This window comes from Biomphalaria glabrata, chromosome 4 (assembly GCF_947242115.1).
Source record: "Biomphalaria glabrata chromosome 4, xgBioGlab47.1, whole genome shotgun sequence".
Classification (NCBI taxonomy): Eukaryota; Metazoa; Mollusca; class Gastropoda; family Planorbidae; genus Biomphalaria; species Biomphalaria glabrata.
In genome coordinates, this window is record NC_074714.1 from 55,404,081 (window position 1) to 55,429,723 (window position 25,643).

General features: G+C 36.0%; 1 protein-coding gene and 1 long non-coding RNA gene across 8 annotated transcripts in view; one reads left to right on the forward strand and one right to left on the reverse strand.

Annotated features, from left to right (window-relative positions):
- The window catches only part of LOC106066092 (uncharacterized), a 45,950-nt gene that overhangs the window by 14,928 nt on the left and 5,379 nt on the right, over positions 1–25,643 (forward strand). The window contains exons 1-12 of one of the 6 annotated variants that reach the window (XM_056025918.1): positions 3,010–3,134; positions 15,157–15,372; positions 15,525–15,625; positions 16,250–16,388; positions 18,628–18,731; positions 19,410–19,466; positions 20,698–20,865; positions 21,781–21,911; positions 22,988–23,127; positions 23,618–23,702; positions 24,929–24,987; positions 25,090–25,194. In XM_056025918.1, the coding sequence (XP_055881893.1) occupies positions 15,169–15,372; positions 15,525–15,625; positions 16,250–16,388; positions 18,628–18,731; positions 19,410–19,466; positions 20,698–20,865; positions 21,781–21,911; positions 22,988–23,127; positions 23,618–23,702; positions 24,929–24,987; positions 25,090–25,194 (1,293 nt within the window). In that variant the 5' untranslated portion in view covers positions 3,010–3,134; positions 15,157–15,168. Of the gene's footprint in view, positions 1–3,009; positions 3,135–8,658; positions 8,932–10,453; positions 10,601–10,648; positions 10,797–10,833; positions 11,065–15,156; positions 15,373–15,524; positions 15,626–16,249; positions 16,389–18,627; positions 18,732–19,409; positions 19,467–20,697; positions 20,866–21,780; positions 21,912–22,987; positions 23,128–23,617; positions 23,703–24,928; positions 24,988–25,089; positions 25,195–25,643 lie in introns of those variants that run through there. The other 5 variants (XM_056025915.1, XM_056025916.1, XM_056025920.1 and 2 more) reach the window with 5 other exon arrangements.
- On the reverse strand, positions 3,621–5,574 carry LOC129925721 (uncharacterized). Of its 2 annotated transcripts, none has more exons than XR_008777452.1 (3): positions 4,866–5,574; positions 4,534–4,828; positions 3,621–4,383 (listed from the first exon to the last, which is right to left on the reverse strand). It is a non-coding gene; the product is annotated as an uncharacterized LOC129925721 (long non-coding RNA). The 2 variants fall into 2 exon arrangements; XR_008777454.1 differs by lacking the exon at positions 3,621–4,383 and adding an exon at positions 4,417–4,461.

Sequence of the window (25,643 nt, forward strand, 5' to 3'; positions counted from 1 at the left end):
TACGTCAATTTTGATTAACAATTAATACTATCAAAACAAGTCTACTCCATTCTTGTTCCATCTTCTCTCTTTCTCTAACCCTTTCAACACGCATTCGCACCATTTCACATTCACGCTAGGCTGCGCACGTTACAACGACACGTAGCTTAGGCTAGCCTTACACTGACCAGTGTTGTTAGAATCAGTCCGACACACGCTCTATTTACTTTTTGAGGCAGAAAGGGGTGTTAATGAAAATGTTACTATTCATCCTCGAGTTGGTTATCCTTATGCTTTAGATTTATCTATCTATCTATTTAAAAAAGTGTACCATAACTATGGCCGTCACTAAGCCTAACAGCCACTAGGCCTATAAGAATGAAGCGATACGCTTGGTTAGATCTAGATTCGGTTTCAGCATTGTTGAGGTAAGTGACTTATGCCTAACCTAACGAAATCTCAAAGAACCCCGGGTTTTTTTTTTTTTTTTTTTTTTTTGTTAGATGTCAAGAATTTACTGTCTAATTTATTAAATGTTTCTAAGCATTTATATAAAAAAAATGGTAAAATGTTTACTATTACAACTTTTTACGCACAGTTTAAATATGTCAATAACTCAAATTGTAAAAACCATCGGAGGTTCCTTTTTAAAAGTCACAGTAAATGCTACCAAATGTTTTCATTTGACTATGCGGTAGATCCCACCGAGAGCCAATCCTGAATCTATCATTGTCACTTCCCACACAACTACCTTACTGAGAATTATTCGTTTTCATACACATGTATGTGCCTGCAGTTTTTGTAGCAAGATTGATCTTTGACATTGTCTAAATATCTTTTTTGTTAAAGGTTGCATTAGTTGGTTTTTTTTTTTTCGTCTTTCCACATCTAATTGTATAAAGGTAGACTACTCTTTCTGTCTTTACGGTAGCAGACGTAAGTCAAAATCTGTGTGCATTGGTTGGGTTTTTTTTTTTCGTCTTTCGACATCTAATTGTATAAAGGTAGACTACTCTTTCTGTCTTTACGGTAGCAGACGTAAGTCAAAATCTGTGTGCATTAGTTGGTTTTTTTTTTTCGTCTTTCCACATCTAATTGTATAAAGGTAGACTACTCTTTCTGTCTTTACTGTAGCAGACGTAAGTCAAAATCTGTGTGCATTGGTTGGTTTTTTTTTTTTCGTCTTTCGACATCTAATTGTATAAAGGTAAGCTACTCTTTCTGTCTTTACTGTAGCAGACGTAAAATCAAAATCTTTGTGCATTGGTTGCCCATCGTGGTAGTGTTCTTACACAAGTTTATATTCTTGGCTTTCTTCCTTTGAAACTTAGACCACATTCTTGACTTCAAGTTGAAGATTTACATTATTTTTAAAGCCATTTGCTTTTCAGTCACCAAAGTCCCACCATCAGTTTAGTCCCGATTCAGACGAATCTCACCTGATCAAAGACTTCAAATGTATGGAATGGAATGCTAACAGGATATTTACTATGCGAAATCAGCGCGACAGAGCAATTAGAGAGTTGCACAGGCCATATAGATAGATAGACAGAGCGAGAGAGAGAGAGAGAGAGATCTATATAGGCCTATACTAGCATTCAACACCTGCTACTCCTGTTGACTTGTTTCCAGTGTTTATATGTTGTTCATTTAGACCAGTAATCTCACCCTTTTTTTTCTTTTCTTTCTCACTTTCAATAAAATTGCCACTTCCGTATTTTACTTTTGACCAGTAAATTCGAGAATCTGTTACCTTCAGGTGGAACTCCCCTCCCCCTCCACTCTACTCTAGGCCGGTGAATTGTAGAATTACTCCCCCCCCCTCCCTTACGGACAGTTTCACAATAGACCGTGGACTCGATATTCCCTATATTATGTTTATTTCGACTTTGTCTAGATCTTCTTAGTGCTATTAGAGCATGAAATGGGTTGCCAGAATCAGCCTGGAAAATCAATGACTTACTAGTGTTTAAGTCATGGATTAATACGCATGACTAGATAAACACATGTTAGTCGCGAAGCGACTATGGATCATCTCATGGAAATGAGACGAATGCTTGGGCATAAGTTGTGGTCGGAACAATGTCGCCCACACATCAGTTCCCCCCTCTCTCCACGCAGCGGATGTATCCAAAGGAACGGCAGTGCCGATACAGTTTGGGGTCAGCGGCGTCGCAGGTTCTGCCAGAGTGTAGCACTGGGTGCTGCAAACTGCCTTAGGGTCGCCAGCTCCTGATTTTTCCTCAGGGTTGACTTCCGAAACCTTTCCCATGATTGGGTTTAGCTGCAAGGCAACAGAGGTTTGAATTTTTCTTCTCCTAGATGAGTAGCCAGCCATGGCTAACGAGCCTCTCCTGCCCGAAGCTTACTGGTTAAGGCGCCCCTTCTCCTGTTAGTGAAAACAGTTCCGCCGGACACAATATCTGAGCCACACGTGAAGGCCAGGAGTTGGACTGATATTTCTCTCCCTAAACATAAAAAGTAAAGTACCCCTTTCAGACCTTGCGATATGTAGGGGCAGATGATAAAAAGGTCATCTGTTTCTGTGGCCAGCGGTTAACGAGGATGTCATGTGGCCAGCACAGCGATCAACCGCTTTACTTTCCCCAGTTACTGTCAGGTACCCATTTAGGGTTGGGTGGACTCAGGGGCGTCCCGAAATAAAAAAAAATCGCAAGTCTTCACCGAGATTCGCACCCGGGACCGTAAGCTCGGAAGCCAAGCGTTCTATCACTCGGCCACCACGCCCCCTAATTTCTCTCCGTTCTGTCTTGATTCTGCCGTTCTGTCTTGATTCTGCCGTTTTGGCTTGATTCTGTCGTTCTGGCTAGATTCTGCCGTTTTGGCTTGATTCTGTCCTTGTAAATGTTTTGTGAATCATTAGAGCAAAACAAACAAACAAACAAATCAGCCCCCCTTCTTCCCTCCCCACTTCCCCAAGTCACACCTATGTGTTGAAGTGAAAGATGCCCGCCCCCAATGTATATTTGTCATTGTCTAAGGAATCGCCCGTGTCTAGAAGAAGGACTTGCTCCAGTTGTTAACATCGTGACGTTATTATGCTCGGTCGCTTGTTTATAGCCGTGTACCGCTAGAGCCTAGTTATACATCATTTCACGGCCTATACATCATTTCACGGCCCAAGCCATTGAAAGGTAGGCTTTGTGTTTTTAGCTTTCTACATGTGTATTGTTTATAGCACAGTGTTTTGTGTAGCGTCGTAGCGCTTTTAAATGTCCTCTTGTTAGTATAGAAGATCTCTTTTTCAATGCATTTCTTATGCCAAAAGAACCTGTGATAAATATTGTTTTGTATGCAAGCCGTTGAGAGACTTAGTGACAACCCGTTTGAAATATATATAGTATAGTATTGTTTCATTTTCAGACCTTGCGATTTAATTGGCGTAAGTATCCTCTCTTATGAAGTAACATCTGTTAATTATAAGATAAGGGAAGATGTTTCTTTCTCTAAACATGAAAAGTAAAGTAGGCCAACCCCTTTCACACCTTGCGATCTATAGGGCAGATGATGTAAAGGTCATCAGTTTCTGAGGCCCACTGTTAACGAGGGTGTCATATGGCCAGCACAACGACCAACCACCTTTACTTTTCCCAAACCATTAGAGCTGGGTTGACTCAAAGGTTCAGCCCTAAAGATCCCGAAATTAAAAATTCCATTTCATATTACACACCAAATACTGTTATCATAAATATTTCCTGCGTTCACCTCACTTGGAAGTGGCTGGAAATGTCAACTTTCAAAATTTATTGCTTTTTAAAATCTGTATCAGACTTTGAGATAAACACGTTTGAAAATGGTGCAAGTGACAAAAGTAGGTCACACACTGATCGTGAAGGATGTCGAATGACACATACTTACTTTGCTAGAGTTTATAATCAAAAGTTTTAAATACATTTTGGTATCGCCGCAAATGAAGTATTCATTGTAATAGTGGTTTTCAAGACTCTTTGTAAATGACCACACTATCTTTACCTTTGAACTTCTGACTCTTGTAAATGACCACACTATCTTTACCTTTGAACTTCTGACTCTTGTAAATGACCACACTATCTTTACCTTTTAACTTCTGACTCTTTGTAAATGACCACACTATCTTTACCTTTTAACTTCTGACTCTTTGTAAATGACCACACTATCTTTACCTTTGAACTTCTGACTCTTTGTAAATGACATCACTATCTTTACCTTTGAACTTCTGACTCTTGTAAATGACCACACTATCTTTACCTTTTAACTTCTGACTCTTGTAAATGACCACGCTACCTTTTAACTTCTGACTCTTGTAAATGACCACACTATCTTTACCTTTGAACTTCTGACTCTTGTAAATGACCACACTACCTTTTAACTTCTGACTCTTGTAAATGACCACGCTATCTTTACCTTTGAACTTCTGACTCTTGTAAATGACCACACTACCTTTTAACTTCTGACTCTTGTAAATGACCACACTATCTTTACCTTTGAACTTCTGACTCTTGTAAATGACCACACTACCTTTTAACTTCTGACTCTTGTAAATGACCACACTACCTTTTAACTTCTGACTCTTGTAAATGACCACGCTATCTTTACCTTTTAACTTCTGACTCTTGTAAATGACCACACTATCTTTACCTTTTAACTTTTGACTCTTGTAAATGACCACACTATCTTTACATTTTAACTTCTGACTCTTGTAAATGACCACACTATCTTTACCTTTTAACTTTTGACTCTTGTAAATGACCACACTATCTTTACATTTTAACTTTTGACTCTTGTAAATGACCACACTATCTTTACCTTTTAACTTTTGACTCTTTGTAAATGACCACACTATCTTTACCTTTTAACTTCTGACTCTTTGTAAATGACCACACTACCTTTTAACTTCTGACTCTTGTAAATGACCACACTATCTTTACCTTTTAACTTCTGACTCTTGTAAATGACCACACTATCTTTACCTTTGAACTTCTGACTCTTTGTAAATGACCACACTATCTTTACCTTTTAACTTCTGACTATTTGTAAATGACCACACTATCTTTACCTTTTAACTTCTGACTCTTGTAAATGACCACACTATCTTTACCTTTTAACTTCTGACTCTTGTAAATGACCACACTATCTTTACCTTTTAACTTCTGACTCTTGTAAATGACTACAATATTTTTTTTTCTTTTCTCTTTTTTAAAAGTACGTTTTAAATTAAAAACTTGTTTGAAGTCAAACTTTGATGTGGAATTTAGAAATATGAATACACTTTTTAAATTAAAAATTCTTCTCATCAATAGAAACAGAGTCTAGACAACCAGACTTGAACGTATGACTTTTAAATATATACACATTCTATATCTGTATAGTTTTTGTCACGTCCGGCTTTCAATGGCCAAAATGAAGGAAAGAATACCTGCAGACGTGTTATAACACTCATCGCATTTTTACCACCCCACCCCCTCCCCCCAATCTGAAACAAAACAAAAGAAAACTGTCTCCCAAAATTAGATGTCATGTCGACATGTATGGCAGTGAGATTTGCAGCTTGACAAAAATAAAAGTAATCCTAATTCTAAATAGAAATTCATAAAGAAAAAAAGGGTATTTAGTATTATATATTTAATTATACATAATGACGAAGCTGACCCCCCCCCCATTTAATGAATTAAATCTTGGAGATCTAGATCTATATGAAAATCTTTAAGTATTGAACCATGGATCAAACTGGTTGAAAATTACTAAATAGAATTTTTTTTATAGTTATAGGGGATGAGTAAAAAAAACAACACTATTGACTTCTCTCACATCTACTGTCTCTCTCTCTCTCTGTCTCTCTCTATCTCTCTCTGTGTCTGTGTGTGTGTCTCTCTCTCTGTCTCTCTCTCTCTCTGTGTCTCTCTCTCTGTGTTTCTTTGTCTCTCTCTCTGTCTCTCTCTCTCTCTGTGTTTCTCTCTGTCTCTCTCTCTTTTTCTCTCTGTCTCTCTCTCTTTCTTTTTCTCTCTGTCTCTCTCTCTGTTTCTCTCTGTCTCTCTCTCTGTGTCTATCTCTGTGTCTCTCTCTGTCTCTCTTTCTTTTTCTCTCTGTCTCTCTCTCTTTTTCTCTCTGTCTCTCTCTTTCTCTCTGTCTCTCTTTCTTTTTCTCTCTGTCTCTCTCTCTGTCTCTCTCTCCCTTTCTCTCTGTCTCTCTCTCTCTTTGTCTCTCTCTGTGTGTCTCTCTCTCTCTTTTTCTGTCTCTCTCTCTTTGTCTCACTCTCTCTCTGTCTCTCTCTCTCTCTGTCTGTCTGTCTCTCTCTTTTTTCTCTCTGTCTTTCTCTCTCTCTCTCTCTCTCTGTCTCTCTGTATGTTCTGAAAGATGTTTTTGTTGTAATAGTTTTGTTGTTATAAAAGTATACAACGTGAATCTCCTTCTAATCTCGCGCAGGTGTCCAATGACAATTAGTGAGTTATTGATTTCACACGCATACATATCGCCACTCCACGCAACCCAGGGGCGGCTCGCTGTTAGTAGTTTGATACAACACTTTATATGGGGGCGGCTGGCTGAATGGTATAGCGCTTGGCTTCCGAGCCTGGGGGTCCTGGGTTCGAATCCCGGTTAAGACTGGGATTTTAAATTTCGGAATTTTTTTGCCCCCCCCCCCCCCCCATATCGACCCATCTCTAGTGGGTACCTGACTTGTGAAATGTAAAGGCAGTTGGTCGTTGTCCTAGCCACAAGACACCTTGCTTGTTAACCGTTGACCAAAGAAACAGATGTCCTTAACATCATCTGCCCTTATAGATCGAAAGTAAAAATTTACACCACTTTATGCATTTCGGCGGCGGCACATGGTTGATTGATACATCTCTTGATGGGGCGGCTAGGGTTCAATGATCGAGGGAACATTTTTTTTTAGCTGACGCAAATAACTCATGCGTACACAATTTTATACAAGTTCATCTCACTATGCTACGTAAGGGAAGCAAATGGACCTCATTCACCAATCGTAAACAAACACCATTTAGCCACGTGATTCTCCATCTCTTCTATACAAATTAAGTAACACACTAACGCTGTCACGTGATACTTTTTTTTTTTTTGTCATTGTTTTATTAATATTATCACGTGGCTAAGTGGTGTTTGTTTACGATTGGTGAATGAGGTCCATTATTAAGAAGATGTTTGGTTTTCTTTGGTTATATTCTTTGGTTATATTCTTTGGTTATATTCTTTGGTTATATTCTTTGGTTATATTCTTTGGTTATATTCTTTGGTTATATTCTTTGGTTATATTCTTTGGTTATATTCTTTGGTTATATTCTTTGGTTATATTCTTGGGTTATATTCTTTGGTTATATTCTTTGGTTATATTCTTTGGTTATATTCTTTGGTTATATTCTTTGGTTATATTCTTTGGTTATATTCTTTGGTTATATTCTTGGGTTATATTCTTGGGTTATATTCTTTGGTTATATTCTTTGGTTATATTCTTGGGTTATATTCTTGGGTTTATTTTCGACGAAAAATTTAACACAACATAAAATGAATCAGAACCTGTTTGTTCATCTTTAAGGAGTAATATTTGCGGTCCAGAGGCGGACTGGGCTCCATAGCCTTGGTTGGCAGCCAGTCTAGGAGGTATACATTCCTCAATAAAAACCAACAGCCATCAGCTCTCTACAACCGTCTCCGACTTCTGGGCCATGGTGGTGGATAATTGGCATAAAGAGTGGGTTTTTTTGGTCTTAATGAAAAGAGGATGTAGGCTTCAGAAATGTTGAATCTCATCCACAGAATAGTCTCAGTATCTTTGTAACGAGGGTTTCTTTTGTCATCGACATTCGTTTATTGCATTTTTTTTTTGTAACCTCATCCCGCGCCCTGACTAGACCTAATGGTAGTATTAACAATAAATGTATTAACCATGAGGACATTTATCTTACGATTTGTGTATTACACATAACAAAACATTGTAACTAGGCCTATAGCAAATGAAATATACTTATTATATAGGAAGCGTGGTCGAGAGGCCAAGTGCTTGAACTTGGCTTGGCTTGGCTACCTAGAAAGGGGGCTCGAGGTTCGACACCCGACTCGGGCAGAGTTGCGTTTACTGAGCGCCTAAAGGCAGCACGGAAAATACAACTCCTAGATACCCCCCCCCCCCCCAAATGAGATTGGACCAAAAGCGCTCTGAGCATGCTATAAGCATGAAAGTAGCGCTATATAAAAGCTATAATATATTATCCATGAGGACATTTATCTTACGATTTGTGTATTACACATAACAAAACATTGTAACTAGGCCTATGGCAAATGAGATATACTTATTATACCACTTTCACCCTAACAAGCGGATTGTCTATATCAGCTAGATTAATTGTATTTATTGATTATACTTAATGATTAGAAAGGAGTTCTTTTGTCTGTGTTGTTTTTTTTAAATCTCCTTGGATAAGCCCTGTCTATTGGTTTCTTTTTTTAATTAGTTCCCCTTTCAGTCCTTAGAAGATGATGTTAAGGTCATCTGCTTCTTTGGCAAGCGGTTAACGAGCTGGGCGTCAGGTGGCCAGCACAACGATCAACCGCCTTTATTTTCCCCAACCATGGTCAGGTATCCATTAGAGTTGGGCGCCCTTAAAATCCCGAATTACAAAATCCCAGTTTTTACAAAAAAGTAGAAGAAAAAAAAAGACTAAAAACTAGGCCTACCTCTACTTAGTAATTAGTAACAAGATATGTTTAAAGTTGAGGACCGCTGACTTGCACAGCTGGTGCTACCATAAAACTTACCTACAACTTTGTGCAACCAAACCATTGTTTTACAAGCAAGGAGTGTATTGACAAAACTGTGGCGGAGATTGATTTCAAACTTCTCTGTTAATGTCTGTTGTTTTATTGACTGGTATTAACACAGCGATGACGGGTATGTTAGAAGATCACTTTCACTCGAAGACAACAGAAGCTTTGGTTCGTACCTTTTTTTTCCCCCTAAACTTTTTTTCTGCATATTTAATCTACTTACTCACAGACTACTTAGCAAGGGTTCTCAAACTTACCTACCAGTCCAAGGCTAAAGGCCTAGCCTATCTACACAGACTACCAATCTACCTACAGTCCTACTGGCGCTTTTTTTTTGGTGACGGTACGCACCGGTACGGCGTACCGGCACCTTTTTCAATGTGGGGAAAAGATTAAAGCTGTTTCATCAAATATGTGCTAAAAAGTAAAGTAAAGTTCCCCTGTCATACCTTGTGGTCTATAGGGCAGATGATGTAAAGGTCATCTGTTTCTCCGGCCAACGAGGGTGTCATGTGGCCAGCACAACGACCAACCGCTTTTACTTTTCCCCCAGCTAATGTCAGGTACCCATTAAAGCTGTGTGGACTCAGGGGCGCCCAAAGATCCCGAAATTAAAAACCCCAGTCTTCGCCAGGATTCAAACCGGGACCCCCCCAGTTCAGAGGCCAAGCACTTGACCTCTCAGCCACCACGCATCCCCTGATTATGTTAGATAGTGGGGGGGGGGGGGGGGGAGAATTTGAAAATCCCCCTGGATACGAAGCAAAATGCAGCCCCCCCCCCCCTCCCGGCCCCCAAATGATGGAAAATTCTTAGCTACGCTCTATAAATATGAAGTTTTATTTATTTATTTTTGAAATGAAAAGTTGGTATATTCTTAAGTCTTATGGAATTCCTCGGCGTTGCATAATTCATGTATAAGGATTAAAAAAAAAAAAGGTCGGGTTCAGACATTTGGCTACAAGCGAACAAAAACAGAGCATGAAGTTCAAGTCTCTTGTCTCCCCTGAAGACATTGACACCTTCGTAACGTAACCTGTTGAAATGTATACTGCACACATTTCATAACACGTCAACTGTGACTGTGGCCTCTTAACCTTTCCCCTTTCTAACCTCCAGCAATAAAAACTGTTCACAAGCTCCGAATTATTAGGCTATTCAGGTAGTGGAAATGTGGGTAGAGTCAAATTCTACTAGGTAAGGGCCAGACCTAATAATAATACGCAGGGCTAGACCTAATAATAATAATACCCAGGGCTAGACCTAATAGTAGAACCCAATCAAAAATAAATCGATAGACACCTCTAATCCAAGAAGAATTCGACATTAAACAAATAAAAACATAAACTACTGCTTCTGTACATGTTGTTTGGTCAGAAAGTTTGGACAAGCTTTAGTTTACTTTTGGATTCTATATCACATCGTAAATAAAGGGGGGACCGGAACATCGTGATATAATTAAATACCAAGATTTTTTTTTTCTTAATTCTTAAAACCATAATTACTCCGTGGGAGCTTACAACTGGCAAAAGGGAAAGGGGGGGGAGGATATAACGAAATTGTGTTTGTCTGGTTGGGGGGGGGGGAACCCAAAAATCAAAGTTGCACCATGTATGTAGCATGTAAATAAATGATCTCTGTGCCGCAGGCAATTACAAAATGAGGGGGGGGGTCAGAAACTGTTCTGTTAGATCTGCACACAGTATTTGTGTTTTGGTGAATCGGTTAAATCCTAGTTTTGTATTGTCCTACCAGTGTACGTGTTGCGCGGGAGAAAACAATGCAGTGTGTTACGGCAGTCAGCACTGGACATGTACAGTCGTTGGGCAAAAGATGTGTAAGAAAGGCAGTCGGTGTTATTCTAGTCCTCCCGCCACACGCGGCACTCTATTCATTGTTTGGTGACACTTTTTTTCCATTTCTTGTGGTAACTCTTTACAACTTATCGATGGAATTTTTCGTTACCTTGAACTCTTCTTCTTGAGAGGCACAAAGTCGACTAGCAGACTTGCAGAGCGGCTTGTAACGCAAATGTGTGTGTCAATGCTCGTGCCTGCTTATGTGTGTGTGTGTGTAGTAATTAGGTATCAGTGCAGCAGTTCTGTGACTAGCGTTTGATATTACTCAATATAGAATTTTTTTTTCTAATGTACTAGACCTATATAGATCTTGATCTATAGGCTTATGTTAGATGAATGAAACAGCGCTACATATTCATTTACATTGTTAAAAAAATATATTTTAAGACCAGTGGTTCCCAAACCTTTTAACGGAACACTTCGCACATTCGCAGAATTCTAGGTTGGTTTGTTTTCTTTTTGTTAAATTATAAACCATATGCTTTCATTCACCGCGGATGCTACTTCCCAGCGGAGAGTTGATAATCCTCGATGCAGGTTACTGCAGGGACTCCTGAACAGCTGTTGTCTCAGATGAGGGAACCAAACCTGAACTACTGGCCACAGTTTGCAGCAGCACTTGCAAAACTAAAATCAATCCAAGGTCCTCAGGGCTCGCAAAGACCTTCCTTCATGGAACAGTACCAGGAAGAAGAAGAAGAGGAAGACAGAGAAAGACATCAAAGAATGGACAGGCCTGGCAGTGAATGAAATTCTATCCTAGGCAAAAAGCACAGAGAGGAATGGAGAAAGACGTTTGACTGATCTTGTGTAGAGGCCCAATGGTCCAACAGAATAAGAGATAGGTGAAGGTGGATAAGAAAATCCTGCTCTGCACAAATATTTTTAAATATTCTGGTAGGCCTACTCTTCAGACAAATTCTTTCAGAAATCATTGAATGGTTTGTTTCAACTAAGAGTCAGAATCTATAATAGATCAGTTCAAAGTTTATAGAATCTAGTTATGTTGTTACAGAGCTTTGCATCTGCATTTACCTAGGAATGAATACACTTGTAGGTCTACTAGTTAGCCATATTACTCCAATAGTCTGTGGAACTCCTCTTCAGGTCTCTTTCAACACACTTTGGTAAACACTTGTAAACTAAGTGTACAAATTAGAACACATTGTACTGGGTACAAAAAGAACACACTGATAAATGTTCAATATAGATCTTGGATTTACAGGGTACCTAGAGTGTTTTGTTTAAGACTAACCACCTTGTTATAGCTTATTTATAATAACAATATCAGGTGACCGAGCCTCGCTCGGATGAATAATTTGTTAAGGAAGGATATATACCCGAAGTCATTTTGAGAATATTTTTGTACCAGGTGGCCGAACCTCGCTCTGTTAAATAATTTCGGAAGGTTATATACCCGAAGTCATTTTGGGAATATTCTTGTAATTACGAAAATGAACGATCGGATAAAGACTACTAATCTGAAGAGTTGTTTTAGTGTTCTGTTAGTTCTAATTGTAGGCCTAATTGTACATGTCGATTAAATTTAAAGTCTTTTAAGTCCTCCTACAGTCTAGACAAACTACAGCTCACGTCCGTCTTATAGTTTTACAATCCATCTTTTGGGTAAAACTATTGTAGGCTTACTATTATTGGCTTGGAAGAAAGTCTTTGCAGTGTAACTTCTCTACGTTATAGGGTAAAACATGCATTTAGTGACCAAGTAAAATGGCGCATTTTTTCTTATTAGACTTAAATCATGGCATTAGTTTTCTAAAGAAAAGTTTCCGTGGGGCACCTCTGTTACGCCAAACAATATGCTCGTTACCCATACGGGATACGTGCCCTGCCCAGCCTGACTGTCGGACTATAAGAAGTTCATACTGGCTTTTGCCATCCATCCATCCTAGTGGTGCTATGGCCTGCTTTTACACATCCATCCATTCAGATTTCTCCTGGCCCTAACTCCAAGCTTTCTACCGAGGTTTATAGTTAAATCAAAAGAGGCTGCAGTGTACGCAAACTCGTTGACCGCTAGATGGATATCATGTTTAGTGTGAGCAAGTAAGGCGTAGAGAAGCTGTGTTATGACCATTTCCTTTGTTTTGGTACAGGAGAGGTAGACACTGAAGCATGAACACATGGTAATAATTCACCAGCAAAATAATAATAATAATAAGGCTTGTCTTAGAGTCCGAAAATTAATGAGGATTGCAGCTGTGACCTACATATCTTGCCACATCCAGGGCAAGCATAACCATTGTCCGCGATGCTCGATTAAGATTTTCTTTTAGCGTCTGCGTCTGTCATCGGCAGCAAATTTTCTTTAGGTCTCAAATGTGTATCCGCGGCCTTTGTATAGAGGGAATTCTTTAAGTCCGACAGTTACGCTGGACAGAGCAGTATCCTGTAAGGGAGACGAATCTCAGACGAACGCATGCCAAAGGCAGTCTTTTTTTGGTGAGCTAAAAAGTGGTCGACGTAACACCGAAACCCTTAAAAGACCAGCTTATGGCGCAAACTTGACTTAGCTGACATAGAAGAGAGCACACGGTTGCATGCAACCTCAGAACGAGACAGCTGGAGGTCAACAGCAAAATAAACAACAAAGTAAAAGGTATCTACACCGCTCTACACAATTAAAGTGTAAACAACTTATTAAGCACTTAAAACACAATAACTAATCATATATCGGCACATTTAATTTCATTACTTTTCTTTCATAGTTCTATAATAAATCAATCTACAGTAAGATGGTGCGCAAATGTTTAATTAGGTCTATTGATCCTTTAAAACTCGTTCTTGTTTGCAAAGAAATATTTTAGTGTACTGCGGTAAGCCTAGTGACGTAAGCAGCGTTTTTCCCGTTTACGTCATGGAAAGTTTTCATTCATAAAACATTCTAGCCAAAATTAATTTTTCGATAATGAGGCATTTTCAAACCGATATAACGATATAACGGTCGACTAATATGCAAGTGGTTTGTACCTCCAAACAACTTGTGCAAGAAAACCTTTTTTGGCGTATAAATGTAGATTTAAAACAGAGAACTGTTCTGTTAGATCTTCACATAATATTTGCTGAATTTGTTAATATTAGTTTGTGAAATATTGCCACATCATGTATTGAACTGAACTTTTAAACACTTTTTGAAAAAACAAAAATGAACTTTTTTTTAACAGTACATACACATCTTTCAACTTCAATGTAGATGTTTGTGAAGAAAACAAGTGAAATATTGTCTTGAAAAATACAAAGTGCAACTCACACTAAAAATTACACGTCTTCCTTGTCCTCTTATCTTACCTTATATGATACAGACGTTACTTCAAAAAAAGAAGATGATTACGTCCTATGCGTCATGCATTTAGTCATGCATATTAATCAATGACTTAAATTCTGCCAAGTCACTGGTTTTCCTGGCCAGCTCAGGCAACCAATTCCATGCTCTAACAGCGCTAGGGAAGAAAGAGCATTTGTACAAATTAGTCCTAGCATATGAAACGAGGAATGTGCCTTTATCTTTGTGTCTTTCTGAGTATTTTATTAAATTTTGTTTTTGTATTTGAAGATTTTGGTTCTTCTTCTTCTTCTTCTTCTAGCCAGCTTTTTGCTGCTGAGTTGTCAGCTTTTTTGCTGACTCTGCCTAGGAAAAATAGTGTGCTGTTTTCTTTAGTTGTTCAGCACTGCCATACAGGGTGTTGGTTATGTTGGGCTGGGATGAGGAATGTACCTTTATCTTTGTGTCTTTCTGAGTATTTTATTAAATTTTGTATTTGAAGATTTTGGTTCAGTGTTTTATGTATAATTGCTACTTTACTTTTAAGTCTTCTATCCTGAAGGCTTTCTAAATTTAGTGATTTTACTAAAAGTATTACTCTAGTCAAATGTGAATATTCATTTGCTATGAATTCACTGCACTATTTTGTGTCTGTTCCAGTTTCTCAAAGTTTTCTTGAGTTGATGGGGTCCCAAACAGAGGATGCATATTCTATTTATAACCTCAACTAGCACAGACTTCATTGTGGTTACATCAGAATCTATTAAGCTAATAGAAAGAAAGTATCCACCTTTAGTTTTATTCAAAGTTACATCAGAAACAATTTTTCCCTGGTTTTATTGAACATTTTATTCAAATTCAAAGCTTGTTTGCCAAAAACAAAGTTGAGATTTTAGTTTTGAGCTTTCACTTTGTAAGTCTATGTATAAAGATAAAACTAAACTAACTCTTTCATAAGATAAAACTAAACTCTTTCAAAAGATAAAACTAAGCTAACTCTTTGATAAGGTAAAACTAAACTAACTCTTTCAAAAGATAAAACTAAACTCTTTCAAAAGATAAAACTAAACTAACTCTTTCAAAAGATAAAACTAAACTAACTCTTTCATAAGATAAAACTAAACTAACTCTTTCATAAGATAAAACTAAACTAACTCTTACATTATAGAAATGTTTGCAAGCATGGCAGACAGGGTAACTGTTTCAACTATTTTATTGTTATTATAAAAAGTATGACTTGATTGTTATCCACAGATTGCCAACAGTATGACTGAACTAAGTCTTAGACTAAGGTCTAAGCGCCAATTGTTCTTCCTGCTAGCAGCTGCCTCCTTCCTGTGCTTTCTCTACATCATTAATATCCGAGTACTTGTGTTCCCATCTTTTTCGCTGACCTGCAACACTTCTTTTCCGTCCTTGCACAGGAGCTATGACGTGTGGCCAGACTTTCATATTAAAGTTTTTGACCACGTAAGCTACATAGATTGCTAGACTTGCTATTTAAGTAGGAGCCATGTCAGCTTTTAATTTAGAATATAGAAGTTAGCGCTCATTAAATGTAGAAGTTAGCGCTCATTTGCATTGTGAATTTATTTCAATGTTGTGCCATTCTCTTTCTTTAGGAAACTTTTAAGCAAGAATGTGTTCCACATGGAGAGTATACCATCTCTGGCATTCCAGACCTTTTACCTGCATGGTCTAGGTCTCATAACAGTCACTGTAGGTGAGTGAACTCATCAAGAAATATATATGTCTTAGCCTATAAAGTCTTTTTTTTTCCAATCTTTTTTTGTTCTTGTAAATTATTGTTTATACTTCTTGTATTATACTCTTTACCTATCCTTTTTTCTGTTTTTTTTTATGAGCCATGTAGTTTTTTAAGCTAGGAAATAAGTGTCTGAACAGATTGAATAAATGGAAAGGGTTTGGGAGAACTATGAAAATAGTTTAATGAAGATAGAGGAAGGATGGATAGAAGCTAATGTTGCTGTAAAAACAGACTGATAGGTTCATAGAGGTTGATATAAGAACATGGATAAAGTTTTTTAACTGGAGGGTTTTTAATAGAGACTGATAGAGATCTCTGTAGGATAAAGGGGGATCATGGCGGGCAGGGCTCTAACCTCGGACCATCGAGGTGACTGTCTAAAGTTCATATCACTCAACCACATTGGAGCAGTAAAGTTGTCATGTAGTAGAAACTATTTCTAAATATCCAACATATTATTTCAAATTAATTGTTGTTTGTCTTTCAAGTTATTTGTTTAACATTCTTGTACCTAAATGTTGTCGTACCAAACTATGTCTCCTCTAATATACGCTGTTCATTCAACCTTGTTTCCTACAGGGAATTGTATGACAAATTTACATGCATCTATGCTGTGGAGAAACGTCAGGGCACTGTCAAAATACCAGACAGTTTTGTGTTGAAAGTGAAAGACTGGCTTGGAAACAACAATGAACTTTATCAAGAGTTGTATAAACAGGTGATATTTAAAAAATAAATGATTAGATTTTATGTGGATATCTTTTTTGTTTATGCAAGTTAAAAACAGACATTTAAAAATACTTTGAGGTTCTTTCTACCTGCTTTTCATTCAATGGAAAATGTCATTTAGAAAAAAGTGTTTAGTATCTGTTTGGTCAGGATAACTAAATTTGAATTTTTTTTTTTTATTTTCTTTTTTTGTTTTTGTAAATTATTGCAGATATTGCTTTTAGTATACTCTTCACCTATCCTGTTGTCTGTTGGACTCTATAACAATCTTTTGTTTTTGAGTGCTAGGTGTGAATCAGACAATGCGTTTCTGTTGTTATAATTTAGTGTAGTTTTCTATTTTAAAATAATTACTGCACACTCAAATAATATCGTTATGCCGGAGATTCAAAAGTAACATATCAATTCAAACAACAAAGATCCTTTAACAATAAATACAAAACTTAAATTCTGGAACTAGAAATCAGTTTAATCAAATATACACACTGTACAATTTAATTAAATAAGTGAACTTTCTTCGTTCAATCTTATAACTACAACTGACTTTCCCTGTCCATTCAAAAACTTTTTTGTTAATCAACCTCTTACTATCTTTAGAAACAATCAATTTTTCACTCCTGTTATGGAATTAACTTGTCCGCTTCTGTTGGATGAAAATATGCTTGCTCCAAGAACTTGTCGACAATCAACCATGAACTTGGTCTGCCAGCACTTGCAGAAAACTAAATAAAAAAAAAACTTAATACAAAAGCAGCTTTATGCTTGAGACATACAAATTATCTGTCAACTATCTCTCACTATTCCTCTTTCTTTTGTCTTTTTCCTTCAGTGTTTTTCAATGACAGACCCATTCATTCCTTGATGTCATCAATTTCTTTGTCAGTCTCTTCTTTTTCCTGGTACTGTTCCCTTTGTGTTTCTAAATGTAGGATTCTGCTTGCCACTTTATTTTGTTATAATTATTATCTTATCTTATATAATACAGACGTTACTTCAAAAAAGAAGATGATTACATCCTACGCATCATGCATTTAGACATGCATATTAACCAATGACCTAAATTCTGCCAAGTCAACTGGTTTTCCTGGTTAGCTCAGGCAACCCATTCCATGCTCAAATAGCGCTAGGGAAGAAAGAACATTTGTACAGATTTGTCCTAGCATATGGAACGAGGAATGTGCCTTTATCTTTGTGTCTTTCTGAGTATTTTATTAAATTTTGTTTTTGTATTTGAAGTTTTTGGTACTTCTTCTTCTTCTTCTTCTAGCCAGCTTTTTGCTGCTGAGTTGTCAGCTCTTTTGCAGACTCTGCCAAGGAAAAATAGTGTGCTGTTTTCTTTAGTTGTTCAGCACTGCTGTACAGCGTGTTGGTTATGTTGGGCTGGAGTGGTAGTAAGGTCTGTCTAAGGTGGATTATGAAGGGGCATTCAAAAAGGATATGGTTTACGGTTTCATAAGGGTGGGCGCAGTGTCTACAAAAGGGGAGTTATGTGGAATTTATTTTATTGAGATGGTAATTTAACAGAGGTGTGTGTCCTGTCCACAGTTGGAAGAGTGTAGATTGCTCTTTGCGGGGGAAGAAGTTAATACTGTCCAGTTTGTTTAGCATGTTCATTTCTTTGTACATGGCTCTGCCTGTGTTTCCTGATGCCCATTGGTTGAGCCACTTCTCTTTGTGGTTGTTGACTAACATTGACGTTAGGGTGAGGTAGTTAACAGGTCTATCTGGTTGTTCCATAGATGATCCTGCCTTTGAAAGCTTATCTGCCCTTTCATTTTCCATGAATCCAATATGTCCAGGGATCCACTGTAATGTGATGTTGATGTTTAATTTTGATATCATCTGGTGGATTATCACTATTAATATTGTCAACTCTCTTGATTTTGGTTCAATGTTTTATGTATTACTGCTACTTTACTTTAAAGTCTTCTAACCTGAAGGCTTTCTAAATTTAGTGATTTTACTAATGGTGTTACTTTAGTCAAATGTGAATATTCATTTGTTATAAATCTCACTGCTCTATTTTGTGTCTGTTCCAGTTTCTTAATGTTTTCTTGAGTTGAGGGGTCCCAAACAGAGGATGCATATTCTATTATTGGCCTAACCAGGGTTATTCCATTTAGTTAGAAGCTCTACTATGTCACATCAGATTGTTTCATTTTGAATTAATGTTTTTATTTCTTTTGTTTTGTCATGACATTCTAATGTCATATTTTTGTATTTCTCAGAATATCATCCATGTGACCAATATGTACACAAGGGAGACCACTGTATTTAATCCACTCAGAGACAAAAGACCAGTCACCAAACCAAAGGAATCTGAAGAAGATTAGTACGTTCAACTCTGATCCATGTATAAACTGACCTTTGAACTAGTAATTAGTTGATCTTTTAACTAAAATCATCTTTATTACACTGGTAACAAATCACATGGGTGCAAACAGTATCAGACTACTTGCCCCAATCCCTAAGGTAATACAACCTACAGAGCAGCCTGTTATTTTCCATCATGCTCTGGCAACAAACCAGATGATAAAAATGGTCCCAGCTGAGTCTTGAGGTTTCATGAGACTCTGCCTCCTGATGATGGAGGGTGCCCAGGCCTGAAATAGCTATCATAAAACAGTGCAGGATGGGCCACTGTCCCTTTGTTCATATTTCACAAGGTTCAAGCCAAACTCCAACTCACAGTGGGAGGAAGAGGAAAAAATGTCTCATTCTTTTTGACTGCCCCAGACTTCTCTGCACTTCATGGATACCACAAGTTTTTTTGTTTGTATGTTGACAAACATGCATTAAGCACAACAGGAGTGTTTCTGTTTAGAATTTTTGTAAGAGGATTTTAGCCTCATAAGCTCTCAATCAAATGGAGCTTAATGATGATGATATTTTAGTATATACTTTATATACATACATCACTGAGCTGTTTCTTTTTTATTTTCTAGTTTGGATACTTTAATGCATATCATAATGAATTTTAAATAAATACTACATTATTAATTCTTTTCAGTCTGGTCAGAATCACAAGGGAATCTGCCATCAATTGTGACTTTTGTAAATATAAAAAGTGAGTATTTGTTTTGACTTTGTTTATAAATCTAATATATAGCTGGTTAACCTCATCACCTACTCATTGTGAGTCTCTTTAGAGTTACAGGTGTCGCAATGAAAAAAAGAAATGTGCTTTTGTTTTATAAGGTTGAAGAGTTTAAAGGATCTGCTTATATAGGGCACTAGTTAAAAAGAATTACCATATTGTTTTGATATTGTTAAATTGATCCCCAACAGAAATAGTTTCAGTTGGGTCAGTGGCAAACGTTTAGGTTGTGTCTCAGAAGTCTGTAACATTTGAAATCTTTGTGTTTGTACTCGATGGCTATGGCTTACTTTATACTTCTTTCAACTTGTTCAGTTTAGCAGCGCAACTTTAAAGAAATGGTGTTATTGATGTATATGCAGTTAACTATATATTTATTCATCTAATACAATCACTTATGGGTCCTGATTGAACAATATGAATGGAGGGATTGGGAAAGGAGTACGGAATTGACAAAGTAAATCTTGAGAATGAACTGTAGAATGAATGCACTTAGAAAGCAATGAAGACTTGAAAGAGAGGAATAGAATGGATCAAAGAAATACTTCTAGAGACATTGAATAAAAAAGGAACTCAAGTTTTCTTTTAAAGTTGTTACAAATTAGTGATTTATATAAAAAAATTATGTACAGTGAAACATTTTTTTTTTACATAATTTAATGTTATAATTACAGTGTTCATTACAGTCTGAAACATCATATCAAGTGGTGAAGAGTGCAATTTTAATATGCCAAAATAATTTGAAAAAACAAACATAATGAAACTAGTAATGAAAAACATGTTAAGATTTTGAGTACTTTTAATTAGTTATACCATACTGGCATAGAACAAATGTGGTCCTAATGTAAAAAAAAAAAATTATTCTTGAATCATAGAGGAAAGTTATGATGAAATAAAATGAATAAACTAGCAGACTTCATAGTTATAAACTTATCCACCTCAATATTTGTTTTAACCTAACTTATCTCAAACCACAGGCAGAGCAAATATAAAATTAGTTTGCTATTGTTATGTTGAGTCTGTATTTAACAGTTATGTTTAATGTCTAGGCTATTATCCTGTTTAAAATTGGCAAGCCCTGTGAAAAGAAAAAAAAATTATTATGTGATTTTTGAAAATTAGAACTTTTCTAGAAATTATTTGAATGTCAACTCAGTTCATTTCTTGTTTAATATTTGAACATCCATTTTTCATTTTCTAGTTACACTGCAGAACATGAGTTTGGTCGCCTTGAGTCTGACCTGTCCTTCTCAGCATCCAACATTTTTATGCTTGACCGGCTTCATGCAGTCATCACCATCAAAGATCATGACCCTGTTAATTGGAGTTATGAGCAGTACATGGACATGATGCAGTTGACCAATACATGGTCAGTTGGTTTAGATTTTTGTATTCACTTCAGTCAGTTTTAAATTTTGCAAGAGAACAAACATCCCTAGACCACATTAATGTGTTATAACAGGATCTAGACTTGCGTCATAGCTAAGTTTTATTTCTATTATGATCTCAAAGTGCATTGAGATTATCTTATGTTTGTTAGCAGTGCTATATAAATTAAAATTAGTATACAATAATTATTATATTTAAATTCAGAACAAATGACATAAAAAAAGCTTTTTTTGAAAAGACGATTCCTCTGATTGACTTTTTGTATGAGTGATTATTTAACTCTTAATAACTAATGAATTATAGATTTTAAAATATGAAACATTTCTAGCTCACCCAATGCCTCGTCACCATGAAAAAATCAGGATTTAGCAAATGTATAAATCTGCTCGTAGTATATATATTTCTGATGATAGGCCTATAGATCCAGACTTACAAGACAGTGCGCTAAATGTTCCTGAGCATCTATTATTTGTTAAATTCTGAATAGGGCCAACATTTGGAAATACCCAATGACCTATGTCTGTTCAATATGAAGATTGTCTAAACCAAAATTAATTTTAGAAGATGTTATCTTTCGAAAAATTGTGGCCAATGAGTTAGCAACTCTTTTCCCAATGTTATGCATTAACTGTCAAATTTCTAGGAACATTTTTAGAGTTTTTTATTTTTAGAACCATGTCAACCCATCCAGGTTTTTGTCTTTTGTTGATGTTTTTTGACCCTATGAAGAATTTGCAAGCTGAATAGAGGAATTGTAAAAATATACAGTGTTCAAATTTTTTTTTTCAGCATGATTGGTTTACCACAGTATACAAGATTCAGCTCCCATTTGTATTAAAATTGTATTTTTTGGACAGATTTATTCCGTTCTAACTCTGATATTTATATTTGACAGGTTGGACAGGGCGTTTCAAAATGAGCCAACTGCAAAATTTCCCGCCATTATTTGGGATCTTTTGCCCAAATCTGGTTCTAGTCAGCTACACCCACACAATCAAGTTTTTTTAAGCCCTACTAGATATCAAGGTAATAGGAGCTAAAGCTAGTCTAGCTTGTGCTGTATGTCACGAGTCGAGTCTGTGACCTATTTCGACCAGTTTCTAGAAGCGAGGTCAAACCAGTAAACAAGTTAATTTTAGGTATCCAATCAAAGAAAGAGGTTAAGGGAAAAAAATAGCACACATCAGCTTCTAGAAGGTTAAAGTTACTAAAATAATTAAGGGAGAAGTTTCCATGATTCTGGAATGTACGATTAAGAAAGGTATAAATTAAGGGAAAGTCAGTTAGACGGGGTCCTCGCTTAGTTATCGCTTAAGTCCTCTTTTAGTAAAGGTTTAGTTAAGTTTTGTGATATTAGTGGGTCCATTTAATTAAAGTTTTATTAGTTGAAGTTATACTAAGTGAAGTTTCATGTATCTTTAAGTTTTATTTATGAAGTATCAAGTCAAGTTGTTATTGAATTGAGAAGTTAATTTGATGTGAAAGTTGAAGACATATTATTAAAGAAGTTTGAAAGAAAATACAGAGATGTTTCTTTCTTCATTTCATTGATTTATCAAGTTTGATAATATAATCCCTGGCAAGTGTGTTCGTCACACTGTAGTTACTTGGTAGTGCGATGACTTGGTTATGGTAGTTACTTGGTTCTGAACAAGATTGAGGTTATTCTAAATGTTAAAAGTCTTATTTTAATAACATGTCCATTGGTATGTATACACAGAGAGATAGATGCAATACATATTTGGGTCTTTGTCTTTGGAAGAAGCCTCAGGCTCCAATGTATTAAGCCTAAATATAGAATTATTTGTGAGAACAATTATGGAAGGGACCCTGAGTAATGAGGTAGCGATAACACTATTGACTTAAAAGGATCTTTTTGGAGGACCTGGCTGGTCTGATGTTAGACTGGTACCTGGTCACTGTTAGGTGATAAGGCTGGTTTGACAACCTATGGTTTGAGTCCTCCTATCAATGTTTCACCATATTTTCTTCACCTCTCAATAACTTTGTACTTTAATGCTGCTATTTTATGTTATGTGATATTTATTAGTCATTTGTTTCAGCACTAAAAGCATTAAATTCCTTTTTTTTGTGTTCGATAGGTATGGTGGAGGCCTGGAGAAGGGCAGCACAGGACTATTTTAGTGACCAACACAGCAACTATTTCACTGACTTAATTACAATCTACTCAGCCTTGGGACTGGCTGTACCTTATAAATCTGCTGTTGCTTTGGCCAGTTTGGTTGGTACAGTTATATTTTGAAGTCCTGTTAGAAACATAATTTTTATTACATGACCAATGTTAGTTAATTGAGAAAACAACAACAGAATGTGGACTTAATTTCCCTCTTTATAGCTTTGAATACTGTAATTTGGAATGGATTGTTGGAAGTTTAATCCAAGTTTAACTGTCCTTAAAAGTTCCATGCCATTTTCAAAACAAAAAGGTCTAATTAAATACAAAATGTAGAAAAACAAAAAAAAAGCAAACAGTGCGGACCTATTAAGATTGTTGCATGTCAGAATCCATCTTTTTTATTTTTGTAGAGCCTCCATTTAGAAAAGCTCAATAGACAAACTTCCAGGATATATTTTAAATATGTCAGAGCGCATCTTTTTTTCTTTTTTTTTTTTCTGTTATTTTCACTACCATATATATGTATTTGATTTGATAAAGAAAAAAAAACAAATACTATTGTTGTAATGTAGAATTATTCAAAACATTTGTTCAGACTCCAAGGAAAGACAATGAAGTTGTGATCATAGCTCCTGAGGCTGGTGATGACTTTTTCCAGCTCATCTATTATGTATTAAGAGGTAGGACTTTTTTTCCTCTTAACTTTTATTGCTGTGAGTTTGTCCTTGACTTTTTTCAACCCATTATTATGACTTAAGATGTAATATTTTCAATTTAGTCACAACATACATTTTTCTCTCCTCCTCAATGTGTAATTATATTTGTTATATGGTTTGGTGCCGTTCATACTATATTTTATTTTTTGGTTTATTGTTTATTGTTATACCACCTGGTTTCATATAATCTTATGCTGTTATACTATGACCAATAATACAGGCATTCTATTTTCAAACCACAAAGTTTTCAATCAGTTTCCAGAATTTAGTTTTTCTTGGGAAAGTGAGTTAGAGAATAGGAATGGTGGCAGCAATGGTGCTCCTTCCCCCACCCTATCACTTTGACTTTAACTCTTTCTCTCCTGGCGATACCATCGTTGATTTGACCACATTAAATTATTTTTTGTTTTTTTTTATAAACAATAATTTGTCTTTTATAAGAGCATGCATTCCCATTTAAATCTATACCACATAAAATATTTTTTATTAGAAAGTTATTGAAGTTTAATCATAACTGAGAAGTGAACTACAAATTAGAAAAAAGAATAATTCTGTCGGATCATGGAAAATAATTACGGAGAGAAAGAGTTAAGACATTTTCCTAGAAATGTATGTGTTTAATGTCTGGTAAAAAGTAAGATTTATTCAGAAAAAAACTTTTTTTTTACAAAATAATACTTCTAAAACGCGTTCTCTGACAGAACTGGACATAAATTTAATGTAGAATGGACAATAGCAGGTGCAATGAAAATGATCTTGACTTTCCCTTTTACTGTCAAAGCAGTTTCTTTGAATATTATCTCTTGAACTTTTAAGTTTATTTCTCATGGAGTGAAAATAGATACAATATTATTTATTTAGAAATTTCAAGTCATAAACCAGGGAAGCTGTGTGTCCCTTTGATATACGTCTTTTCCTTGCAGTTTTATCAATCTTACTGTAAAATCTACCTAGAAAGATTTTGTATTTTAATGATTACGTTTTTTCACTCATGTGAGATCATTAATCAGGTTGCTCAGAAAGTTACACTACCTAGGAAATAGCTTTCAGTTTTGTTTTCCTGTTAAAAAAACAAGCATTCTTAAAATATTTTGTTTAAGAAAAACAAATCTAGCATGAAAAAATGATCAACTCTCTCAAATTTAAACTTGGAAAATAGTGTTTAGATATTTTTATTTTCTTGTCTACAGGTTTCATGGATGATTTAAAGAAATTTTCCTTCTCATTAGGTGGAGGATACCCTGCTATGGTAACAAAGAAATCCTAATTTTATATTAAGTGTTGTGAAAAATAATTATTCAAAATTAGATCATTTAATTTTTATATCACTTTACACTTTATATCTTGACAGGATAAAGATGACAAAGTTGGTAGAATTCCAGCATTTGTTCGAATCATCACACGAGGAGTAACCACAGAAATACGTACTGACATTAGTGCGTTGGAGCTCTTTACTGTAAGTTGTTTTCATTTTTTTTTTGTCTTTAGAATGCAAATACTCTTTTCTTGCTGGAATGAGGACCAAATCTAAACATTAGTTAAATGGCTGTTTAATTTTGCTAAAAACCCTTTTTGTGCTATTATATAAATAGTGCTTTTGAATCCTTGGAAAATTCTACCTGCTGCCATCCCACGCTGTCCTGTGGCAGGTTTAGACTAGGATGTCATAATCTTCAAAATCCCCAAAAACATCCAAAACCTGTCAAACAAACCATTCTTTGTCTTCTTCTCTAACTCAAGTAAACCTCAGTGTCAGATTTTTTGGACGCAAGAATTAAAATTGTAAAAAAAGGAGCGCAAAATCTATGAATCGAGAGTTACACTTTTTTTTTGTTTGTAAATAAGTAGAATAATCTTCTTATTTGTAGATCAATTTTAAATGTTCAACAAAAGGAATGAAGACAG